This window comes from Herpailurus yagouaroundi, unplaced genomic scaffold, assembly GCF_014898765.1.
Source record: "Herpailurus yagouaroundi ecotype Mexico unplaced genomic scaffold, PumYag 215, whole genome shotgun sequence".
Classification (NCBI taxonomy): domain Eukaryota; kingdom Metazoa; phylum Chordata; class Mammalia; order Carnivora; family Felidae; genus Herpailurus; species Herpailurus yagouaroundi.
Window position 1 is genome coordinate 5,341,473 of NW_024412446.1, and position 12,266 is coordinate 5,353,738.

Sequence of the window (12,266 nt, forward strand, 5' to 3'; positions counted from 1 at the left end):
TGAGCGTCCAACTTTAGCCGGGTCACGATCTCGCGGTCCGTGAGTTCAAGCCCCGCGTCGGGCTCTGGGCTGATGGCTCAGAGCCTGGAGCCTGTTTCCGATTCTGTGTCTCCCTCTCTCTCTGCCCCTCCCCCGTTCATGCTCTGTCTCTCTCTGTCCCAAAAATAAATAAAAACGTTGAAAAAAAATTTTTTTTGAATAGGGTAGTACCTAACATTTAATGGGTACTCAGTAGATGATAGCTATTATTATCGATAAAAGTCACCAAATACTTCCTATTATAGTTCAAGGTTAATCTCTTTTGCCACTCTTCCTCAAGACAAAGAATTGGTGTTTTCTTCCTTTTATGATTTAATAACAACCAGCTGGAGATACACTAGTAATAAATTTTAATCTATCTTGTAACTTATTACATCAAAGCAGTAATAATATCAAAGCCATAATAATTCAGTTATTATTATACCTATACTTGACTTTTTCCCTAGAATATGTTCTCCAAATCTCCATGATTCTCTTTAAATGACAATGACCTGGGGCGCCTGGGTAGCTCAGTCAGTTGAGCGTCCGACTTCGGCTCAGGTCATGATCTCACACTCCGTGAGTTTAAGCCCCATGTCGGGCTCTGTGCTGACAGCTCAGCGCCTGGAGCCTGCTTCGGATTCTGTGTCTCCCCCTCTCTCTGCCCCTCTCCTTCTCATACTCTCTGTCTCAAAAATAAATAAGAACATTAAAAAAAAAGTTAAAAAATGACAATGACCTATTTCTTATCATATGCAACTTAACAGAATCAATTTTAATTGTACTTTCTTTTTTAAAGTTTGTTTACTTATTGAGACACACACACACACACACACACACACACACACGAGAAAGGGAGGGGCAGAGAGAGAGGGAGAGAATTCCAAGCAGGCTCTGCACTGTCAGCACAGAGCCCAACGTGGGGCTCAATCTCATGAACCGTGAGATTATGCATGACCTGAGCTGAAATCAAGAGTCACACACTTAACCAACTGAGCCACCCAGGCCCCCCTAACTATACTCTTTATATCCTTATGCCATTCTGAGAACATGGCTGATATAGGAGGACTCCTACTTCACTGTAACTTCCTGTACAGTTAGTTAACATATAGCTGTCGTTTTCCTTCCTCTTTTAAAATGTTTTAAAATATTCAGGAAAAGCAAAGGACCCAAATCACAGATTTTCGACCTCAAAGTTGTCAGCCTATAATAATGAGCAAGATACTGGCATACAAAGGTAGACAAATTTGGGATGTGCTTGAGCAGCAGACTAAGGGATTTTTAGAAACGTGCTTTGCTACGTGCATGGGTTCTTTAGAATAATGAGCAGGCATGCTTGTGAACAGTGCCAGGAAAAAATTTCAAGTGTCTTCGGGATACTTAGAACAGATAGGAGAGCCTGAAATGAAAGACAAGGGAGTCTGAGAAGACAGGTGAGTCAAGTCCTCCACTTGGGAAGACCGCTCTTGGTTGCTTCCTTGTGTCCGCAGATACAGGCTAGTGACAGAGCACAGCACTTCGTGGGCCTTTCATCTACTTCAATCTTCTCTCTCAACTTCTTTCTAATTTTGCCCACCTTAATCAAATACCCTAATTTCTTGCTAGTTTACATAACCACTACTTTTTCTTTAGCTTTTCATTAACTTTTCTTTTCAATAATTTCTCTAGTCCATTGACCTTCTCCTTTTCCATATGTTTGCTGCTTCCTTTAATTTTTGCTTTATTTTTCTCCTTGGTGTTATTTTTTTTATTTCTTTGCACTCCTTTTTTCATTTCATCATATCTGACATCTTCTTTTTACTCCCCTGCCCCATATGGTTCTTTCTTTCTGCCTTTCTCCCTACAGAAGCAATGTTGGTACTTCAGGTACACATGGTTTATATATTTTAAAAACTACGTATGTTAAAGAACTTTCTTTCTGCACTGGTCGTAACAACTGCCTCACTTCTCGGAGTTAGAAAAAGTCAGTTTCTTCACCATTAGGCCCCCTATTTATTCCTCTTTTAAATCCTGCTCTTTCTTTTCTGGGCTGTTCTGATTTGCTGCAGAATTCTAACAGATTCTAACATTCTGATGTAGCAGATGCTAGGAGGGTAGACAGCTAACTGAAGAGTGGGAAAAAGAGATAAGATAGGTAAAAAATAGAATTTGGTTGTGATATTGCTGGAACCCTTAAATGACAAGCAAAAAATCTCATATACTCAAAAGTTTTATGGTCTTCCTATTGACCAAAGGAAGACCAAAGAAGCTATGAACCTATCAAAATTGATCTTACAAATTAAAATAGGTTTATAATTATGTTCCTGTTTGAGGTCTTTCCTTCTCTAACGCCTTTTTCAGCTAACTGAAAAGAGGAACCATGTGGGTTTTTTACAAATTTTAAGCGAAGTCACAAAAGAGGAAACATTTTTGGCCGAAGCCAATTTATGGCCTATATTTTCCATTGCTTTGGATGGCATTTTTTAAAAAACTAAAGTGAAACTCTGAAGAATAACTTGAGGGGTTGATGCTCTTAAGAACAGCAAGTGGGAACTGTGCATGGATAACCATCTAGAGATGATTCAAATCCCCATATTTATGCCAAAAGTTTCCATTTCTTTCCCTATTAAGCCTTTTGCAAAATGGATAGAGCATAATTTAATAACTTTGATTTCATCTTCTCTGCTTACATTCTGGCAGAAGTATTCATAGATAGTGAAAAATTGAAAAGGAAAGGAGCCATGAAGCCAATACAGGTTAGGTATTTACTAAGCTCCTAACATACATGGCTCTTTGCTGTAAAGGAGCCAAAATGTAAACCCTGAGGTGGTTTAGACGAGTAGAAAGAGCATATGCTTGTGAATCAGATGGTCCTGGGTACAAATGCCATTCTGTCACTAATAGTGACATAACACTGGGCAAACTCTTTTTTTTTTTTTTTTAATGATTTCTTAAAATGTTTATTTTTGAGAGAGAGACAGAGTGTGAATGGGGGAAGGGGCAGAGAGAAGGGAGACACAGAATCTGAAGCAGGCTCCAGGCTCTAAGCGGTCAGCACAAAGCCCGATGTGGGGCTTGAACTCACGAGCCTTCGAGCCATGAGATCGTGACCTGAGCTGAAGTCGGCCGTTTAACCAACTGAGCCATCCAGACACCCCTTTCTAATCTACATATAGTTTCTAATCATATATACCAGGATCTAACACCCTGAGATGTTCCTTTCCCTAATGTTAAGAAACAACCAAATAGTTATCATTGTGTTTAATGATTTACAAAACAGGTATATCACACCTAGTGTTGAACACCGTCTTAGTGTAACTCCTCACTTTAGAGATAAGGCAACTGAGAGCAGGAGAGATGAAATGACTAGTTCTCATAGTTACATGGAGAGTTACATGCTGGAAGTAGACCTGGAACTTAACTCTTCAAGTTTTACCATCTACCACATCCCACAAAAAGCCCTGCCTGCCAAACTTACACATGTGCCTTCTCTACCCGTGTCCATATGTTGTTTCCTTGACTGGAATATTTTATTTGCTTAATTCGTTCTTACAGACCTTTCCGAATTCAGTTCAAGTTTTACTTCTCCGAGAAACCCTGCCTGAAGACCTCCCAGGCTATGTTAGTTCCTCTGTGCATCTCTTGCATACATTTATGAGAAAACTTATTAAATTATTACAATTATTACTTGTTTCCACCACTAGAAAACTAGAAACTGTATTTTGGGTGTGTGTGTGGGGGGGTGTCTCTCAAACCTAGAACAGGCCTGACACAAAGATAGTGTTCATCGATAAATAAATGAGAGCATCGGCAAGACAACACTAACCGACTGGACAGAACGGTCTCAGATTCAGAGATCACTTAGGATTCTGAGTTGAGTGGACTCCTTTAAGAGTATGAGCTCCTAATGTAATGACATAGTGCTAGACTCTGAGGATGCTGCAGAGCCTACGAACACAGTAGACTCTGTGCATGAAAAACCTACCAAAGGCAATACCATTAATGAAAATAGAGAAGAGAGGAGTCAGTTTTGACATAAAGATGATGAAGATGGATTGATCTGAGTATGTAGGATATATACATGGAGTAGGATATATACATGGAGATGTCCACCAAGAAGTCATGGAAAGCAATTGGAATTAAGGAGATTTAGGCTGGACGTGCAGGTTTGGGAGTTATGGCATATAGGCGAGAGCTGAAATTTTATAGATTCAGGATCAGAGAAAAGCTGGTAAGAGTGAGGACTGAATACCAAGTACCCATATTTAAGAAGAGAAAAACAGGAGCTAGTGAGATTAACATGAAAGGAAGACTATCACAAAGAGCTACTTGAATAGTAGTGAAGGGACAGTCAATAGTGTCAAAAGTGGTTCAGAAAGGGAGGAAAGAAAAAGAAAGAATAAAGAAAAAGACTGTTGGATTAGGTAAGAGATGATTATCGGTGTCCTTCAAAGCAACAGGACTGGTATATTTCTAGTCGCAAGGAAGAGAAAAGTAGAGAGCATATGGAACCAGCACACAGAGCCTATGTGTTTAAGAAGTAGGACTGTGAAATGAAGGATTATGAGGTAATGAAGCTAAAGGGGTAGCAGGGCCAAGTACAGATCTTATGAAAGAACGAAGAGAGACGTTTGCCTCTGAGGTCCACGTGTTTTATGGTTAAGTTTAGGATGTTTCAAGAGTATTTACACTGCAGTGTATGAAGTCTAAATTAGAAACGATAAATACTTCTCAAATACCTACCTACTTTGTGCCAGACACCAAATAACACCTGTCTTTCTTTCTTTCATTATAAAACCACTGATAAAAAGGAAACATTCTGAAATGGATCCCAAATATTTCACCTTAATTTTGTTTTGTGGACACCTCAGTGATACATTTCTCTTAACGACAGAAGAAATTACAACAGAGTCTCCTGTATTTATATCATCAAGGCTCAATGTCTCAGCTAATTCTCAAAACACAACAGGGAATCCTTGGAGTCAACCAACAGAATTCAACCATGTTTCTTCTGCACAACCAATATCCACTGCCAAAGTTGCTGGTGGACAATCAATACCAGGGGCCTATGCTCCTTCTGAAAAACCGGCAGCGCACACTTCTGCTGGGCAACCACCTGCCTCTAACATCACCAGACAACCAATACCAACGGCCAATGCCTCCTCCCGAGAAACAGTACTCCCTGTGCTTACCTCTGCCGGACAACTACCACCATCTGCCCATACTTCTACCAAACAACTGCCGCCATTTCTCTACACTTCCACTCAACAACCATCATCTATCCACACGTCTTCTGGAAAACCAATACTACCAACTGTTCATAATCCATCTATACCACCAACCCCAAGTGTCAAAAGTTCACAGAGGGTGACTCCAGGATTCATCCTAGAAACTACCAGTAACACAAATATCCCACGGGAAACCAATTCTAATTTGACAGCTGCCACATTAGTGGGTGTAATTCTGACGTCTATGTTTGTAGCTATAATCATGATTGTGCTATGGAAATGCTTGAGAAAACCAGTTTCAAATGATCAGAATTGGGCAGGTAGGTCTCCATTTGCCGATGGTGAAACCCCCGACATCTGTTTGGATAACTTTAGAGAAAATGAAGTACCCGTGAAAAGGACATCAATTGTTTCACTTATGCCCTGGAAACCAAGCAAAAACACACTCATAGCAGATGACTTAGAAATTAAGTTGTTTGAATCAAGTGAACACATTGGAGATTCCAACAACGCCAAAACAGAGAAAATAAAAGATCAGGTAAATGGTACATCAGAGGAGAGTGCTGGGGGATCAACGATCGGCACTGCTATTTCTTCTTCAGATGATGCAGATTATCCACCACCTTCCCCACTTCTTGATTTGGAAGGACAGGAGAGTAACCAATCCGACAAACCCACAATGACAATTGTATCTCCTCTTCCAAATGAGTCCACCAATCTCCCACCATCTCTGGACTGTCTCAATCAAGTCTGTGAAGGTTACAATTCTGAGTTTGAACAATCATTTCCACCTCCTCCCGACTCGTTTCACTTGCCCCCGGCACCAGAAGATTTCATGAAAAACCAGGAAGATTCCCGCAATGAGATCCAGGGTCAGGAATTCTCTATTCCTCCTGACTCTGGTCAAGACCACAGTGAATCCTTGCCACCCCCACCTGAAGAACTGTTATAAATACTGTAATTTGCTTTTTAGCTGATTTTCCATCCTTCCTACAGAACTCCATCTTTTTTTTCTCTTCATGTGATGAAATATATTAAAAGGCAACTGGTAGCCAATTTTGATTTTTATTCAGGAACTACCTGAAATCTGCTAAAGCCCATGTGCATGGCTGGAACTTATTTTTAAAAAAATGACATAACAGTGATCTATTTACTAGCTATTGTACCTAACTTTAATGTAGAGAACATTTTACCTATGTGGATGGTATGTATGTCAGTAATTTAGCCACTTTGGAAATAAGCACTCTACATATAGTTAATATCATCTAATGGATATATACTTTTTTCCTGAATAGCTGTGTGTAAAGTTACATTGAATAAATAACACTTTGTTTTTCCATTTCAAAGTTTGAGATGGGGAGGGAGGGGATGAGAAATTAAATACATACTCCAAGTTTTAAACAAAACTCCAAATTTTATTTAAAGTTTTTGATTAAAATTTTTTTTTAAATGTTATTTCTTTCTGAGAGACAGAACGCGAGCAGGAAAGGGGCAGACAGAGAGAGGGAGACATGGAATTGGAAGCAGGTTGTCACAGCACAGAGCCTGACGCGGGGCTTGAACTCACGAGCTGTGAGATCATGGCCTGAGCTGAAATTGAGAGTCGGACGCTTAACTGACTGAGCCACCCAGGCGCTCCTTTAAGATTGATTTTAAGTAATCTCCACACACAATGTGGGGCTCAAACCTGTAAACCCAAGATTAAGAATCGCATGTTCTGCTGACTGAGCCAGCAGAGTGCTCTAAAACTCCAAATTTTAAATTAACACCTCAAGTATTAAATACATATTCCAAGTTTGTGGGGATGAGAAACCAAAATGCATGTTTGAGAATACAAAAATTTCCTTTTAGCTCTCACTGGAAATAGTAAAGCAAGTATGTTAAAACACCAAATTGTGGGGGTGGGGGTTGGATTGGGGATGTTTACTCTGAAAAAAATATAAGCATGCACCATAAACTGTAGACATTGGGGGAGCACAATTTTTTAAACTAACATCCTTTTTTAAAATTTTATTTGAGTTTATTTATTTATTTTGAGAAAGAGAGAATTCGAGCAGGGTAGGGGCAGAGACAGCAGCAGGGAGACAGAATCCCAAGGAGGCTCCACACTGTCAGCGCAGAGCCTGATGCAGGGCTTGAACTCACAAACTGTGAGATCATAACCTGAGTAGAAATCAAGAGCTGGACACTTAACCGATTGAGCCACCCAGGCGCTCCTAAAACTAAGCATCTGTAAAAATTTCTTTGTTCTATGGCTCTAGCACCCAAACAAAATGAAATCTTATAAAGGAAAACAAAAAATAAAGCCACACACACAAAACCACACTTCGATGGCTCCATTCCAAATCTGAATGATTTTTCCAAGAAAAACAGACTACATCAAACACAGATGATTCTCAACTTCCCCTAAATGGACACTTTCTCTGACACTATACATTTAAACTCTTAAACCACCTTTCCTATGCAGAACTTCGTCTTTTCTCCATTACCTGACAAGTGATGAAACTGAGTTACCAGAGTAGGGGTGGACCTAATCTTTGTCAGAGTCCAGGCGGTGAGCGTTCCTGGGCTAGGCTTGTGGGGGTGCCGGCCTGTGCCCACAGAAGTGTTTCTTTGCCCAACAAGCATGTGGTCTTCTTCCTTACCCTAGCCATCACTCAGAATAAAATGTGGTGGTCTTGTCAGTAGTTTAACCGTGAAGAACTCCTCATAACTGTGGGGGTTTTCAGAACAAATTCAGTATTTATTTGTAGCACTGGTGTTCAAGAAACTAACAAAGCTCCCACTTTAGTAAAAAAACAAAAACAAAAACAAAAAACTAGCGGGCTTTTTTGGACACTGAAATTTTATACACAATATTTCCCTTTAAATCTTTTAAACCATCCCTTACTGACCATTAAAAAGCCTTATCTGCAGAAACACTTCCTTGGACTTATTTTCCTGGCGTTTATTCCTGAAGCATGTCTCTTGCCACATTACATTGGTTCTTTGTCTCCCACTTGAAAGCGCTTCTTTCATGTTGTTTTTCAAACTTAGCATTTTTAAGGTTAATCCTACTCAGCAGCAATCAGGAGTTTAAGAATCTCCTATGAATTTCCTGAATTCTATTTAGGATAAATAAGCTATGTTTTTATATTTGGTCAAGACTTTGATGTGCTTTAAATCATCATAACCTTTCTCATTTCACATGTAAGATGGTTACTCAAGAGGCTCTTTCCACACTTTTGTTCTTCTTTCTCATTACCTTTTTTCCTGATCTCTTGAAGGATGGGTGCTGGGAAATATAGGGAAACACCAACTCTTACGGATAAATCAGGAGCCGATGACCTGGTCATAGTCCCATCTGATTTCTTCAAACCCTACATGCAGCTTTCTTCCTTCTGTTCTCTGTACAACTGAAGAACAGTCTTACTGTCAGCAGCTAGTTTTGGGTGTTGTCTTTTTTAAAAAATTCTCTGCCAGGGGGAAAAAGAATTCCCATTCACTGCATGTAATTTTCCCCACTGAGGTCAGTGGAAGCTGAGCAGCCAAACAGTGGCAATCCTTGCTTAATCAGCAGAAAGAAATGCAAGCTAATAAAAGACATCCAGGAGAGAAGAAAGTGCTGGAACAAAGAAAAACCTACAAAAAAAGATGGAAGAGCCAGGATCCAGAGTGGAAGAAAAATTCTGTTTCATGAAAATGGGAAAAGGACACGGCCCAGGGGGATAAAACATAGACTGAACTACCATACGGCAGTGGTGCTCTTACCAGATCAGCACTAACCAGATTCAGAAACAACCCTGAAGACCATCCAGTTCAACTCCTTTTATTTGTTAACTGATGAGAAAATAGGCCAGAAAGAGTAGTGACTTGCTTAGTAGTGGTGCTAAAAGCTGAGTTTGTTCCCTGACTCCTGGGTCAGGACTCTTTTCACTAGTAGAGGACCAAAGAGCACCTATGTCAGGCATTGCAACATATATGTATCACACATGTACTCCATTTGGTGTTGGTCGTGGGGGACACAATGATCTGTGCTGTAATTGTTATTACCTAGTTCTAATCAAAAAGTAACGTAGCAAAATATTTGGGCACCTATAGTTAAAACATTATAATAATCATGCACTGTGATACTTCTACCTGATTAGACAAATGGAATGCAAAGTCCAGAAATAGACTCAAATCTCAAATCAGTGGAAGAAATATGGGGACAATTGGATAGACATTTGGAAAAAGATAAAATTGGATCCATACATTAGGATAAGCACCAAACAGACCAGAGATATAAACATAAAACATGAAATTATATAAGTAATAGAAGAAAATATGAGAATTGCTTTATAACCTGGAAGAAAAAAATCTTCCCAGCTGAGACTCAAACTCCAGAAGCAATAAAAAGAAGAGGAAAATCTAATTATATAAAAAACTTTTAGGGGCGCCTGGGTGGCGCAGTCGGTTAAGCGTCCGACTTCAGCCAGGTCACGATCTTGCGGTCCGTGAGTTCGAGCCCCGCGTCGGGCTCTGGGCTGATGGCTCAGAGCCTGGAGCCTGTTTCCGATTCTGTGTCTCCCTCTCTCTCTGCCCCTCCCCCGTTCATGCTCTGTCTCTCTCTGTCCCAAAAATAAATAAACGTTGAAAAAAAAAATAAAAAAAAAAAACTTTTAACTGTCAAAAAACAAAAAGCAAATTCCACTGTAATAAAGTCAAAGGCAAACTGGAAAAAATTTGCAACCATAAGACAAAGGGCTAATATTTCTGAGTTGAAAAAAAAAATTCTGTTTGGGGGGAAGGAAGGACCCACAACAATATAGAAAAAAGTGTCCAAAATGTAAAAGACAGTCACAGAAGAAAAAATTTTAATGGCTCCTGAAAACAGAAAGATGTACAACTTTCTTCAAATTAGAGCACTGTATTTAAAATTACCCTGAGATACCGATCCCAGCGGATTGCTATAAATCCAACAGTTCAACAACAAAGTGTATGGTGAGGTGATAGAGAATGACACCGTGATTCACTGTTGAGGGGGCTGCAGAATGGTATGGACTACACAGAAAAATGCGGTAATATCCAGACACATTCCAAATGCATTTACCTTTTCACCAAGCAATCCTACTTCTAGGAACCTTTTTCAAAGATTCATCGGACAAAATATGAAGTTACTTAGGTGCCAGGGTATTCACTGGCATTATCTGTAACAGCAAAAGTCTGGTAACAACACAGATGTTCATAATAGGGACTGGTGGAATAAACCATGGTAAGTACAATCCCATAAAGAGTACTAAGCATTGTGAAATGAATGTGAAAGATCTCTATTTGCTGATGGGAAATGATCTTCAAGATACATTAAGGAAAAAAAGAATAAGATGTATAACAGCATATTTAGTATACAGCCCTTAATACAAGCAAAGGGAATAAGAACATACAATACATACATATTTTAATGTTTGCAAAAAAAAAAAAAAAACAAAAACAGACAGACAGACTGTTAAGATAAAACCAAAAGTTAATACAAATAGTCACCAATAGGAGGAAGAATAGAATAGGGTGAAGGGGACGCAGAAGCAAGATTTCTCTGAATATATCTTCTTATATAGTTTTGACTTAAGCAGTCCCTAAAAACTATTAACTAATAGAAACAAATGAACCCAACTTTAGGTAAAGTTGGTGACATAAACATAGAGAAAAAAACATTATTTCAAGTTGTATTAGACAACAGAATGGACTATACATCCTTAGTGAATTATATTCTAAGAACAAAGAGAACTACAAAGAAATCTTAAATTTTATTCAATAGTGTGTAATCTGTCTCTAGCAATATTGGCATTATCTGAAACTATTGTACGATGATATGAATGAACAATTTTGTTAATGCTGTTAGGAACCATTTATAGGAAATATGGTGGACAGAGAAACAAATTAAATGTTTACGAGGAAGCAAACATAAATCCAGAATGAATAAATGAGTTCTGGCAACAAGCCAGTGGCATGGGAAAAAAAAGGTGGGGAGGTGGGACAAGAAACTGATCCACATGGGTTCTAACCTGATCATTTCTATCTTGTCAGTTCATCCATGCCATTAAAAACTTTGTTGAGTACTCTTGTTTCCAGCAGAAAATTCAGTCTGAATAGCCAACTATGTTACCAAAAACAAAAAATGTAGTACTTTTACTCTCAAATAAGCATGACAGATGTTATGAGTATAAGAAATGAAGAAATGAAGGGGCGCCTGGGTGGCTCAGTCAGTTAAGTGTCAAACTTCAGGTCATGATCTCACGGCTCATGGGTTCAAGTCCCCTATCAGGCTCTGTGCTGACAGCTTGGAGCCTGGAACCTGCTTTGGATTCTGTGTTTCCCTCTTTCTCTGCCTTTCTCCCGCTCATGCTCTCTCTCAAAAATAAACAAACAAACAAACAAAACCCCCCCCCAAAAAAGGAAGAAAGAAAAAAAGAAAGACAGACAGACAGGGGTGCTAGGGTGGCTCAGTTGGTTAAGCGCCCAACTCTTGGTTTCAGCTCAGGTCAGGACTTTGCATTCTTTATTAGCCCTGCACTGGGCTCCGTACTGTCAGTGCTTGAGATTCTCTCTCCCTCTCTCTCTGTCCCTCTCAAAATGAATAAACTTAAAAAAATATTTTTTTTAGGGGCGCCTGGGTGGCTCAGTTGGTTAAGCATTCGACTCTTGGGTTTGCGCTCACGTCATCATCTCACAGTTTGTGAGTTCAAGCCCTGCATCAGGCTCTGCGCTGTCTCCCTCTCTCTCTGCCTCTCCCCTGCTCACGCTGTCTCTCTCAAAATAAATAAACTTAAAAATATATATAAGAATAAAAAAAATTTTTTTTAAGAAATAAAGACAAACTACTGTACTCTTATGGTGATGAGCACTAAGTATAGAATTGTTGAATCACTATATTGTACACCTGAAACGAATAGAACACTGTATGTCACCTATACTGGAACCAAGATTTAAAAACTTCATAAAAATATAAAATGGGAATCAGTAAAAAAAGAAAAAAAAAAACCAGACAGAGAGACAGACCGACTGGGCTTCTCAATTGTTGATTAC

General features: G+C 39.3%; 2 protein-coding genes across 3 annotated transcripts in view; one reads left to right on the forward strand and one right to left on the reverse strand.

Annotated features, from left to right (window-relative positions):
• EVI2B (ecotropic viral integration site 2B) overlaps window positions 1-6,564 on the forward strand; it is a 9,560-nt gene extending 2,996 nt beyond the window's left edge. For both annotated transcript variants that reach the window (XM_040455284.1, XM_040455283.1), the window contains one exon: window positions 4,809-6,564. In XM_040455284.1, coding sequence (XP_040311218.1) covers window positions 4,822-6,177 — 1,356 coding nt within the window. In that variant the 5' untranslated portion in view covers window positions 4,809-4,821 and the 3' untranslated portion in view covers window positions 6,178-6,564. The remainder of the gene's footprint in view (window positions 1-4,808) is intronic.
• The window catches only part of NF1 (neurofibromin 1), a 258,016-nt gene that overhangs the window by 56,610 nt on the left and 189,140 nt on the right, over window positions 1-12,266 (reverse strand). The gene's annotated exons all lie outside the window — the stretch shown is intronic.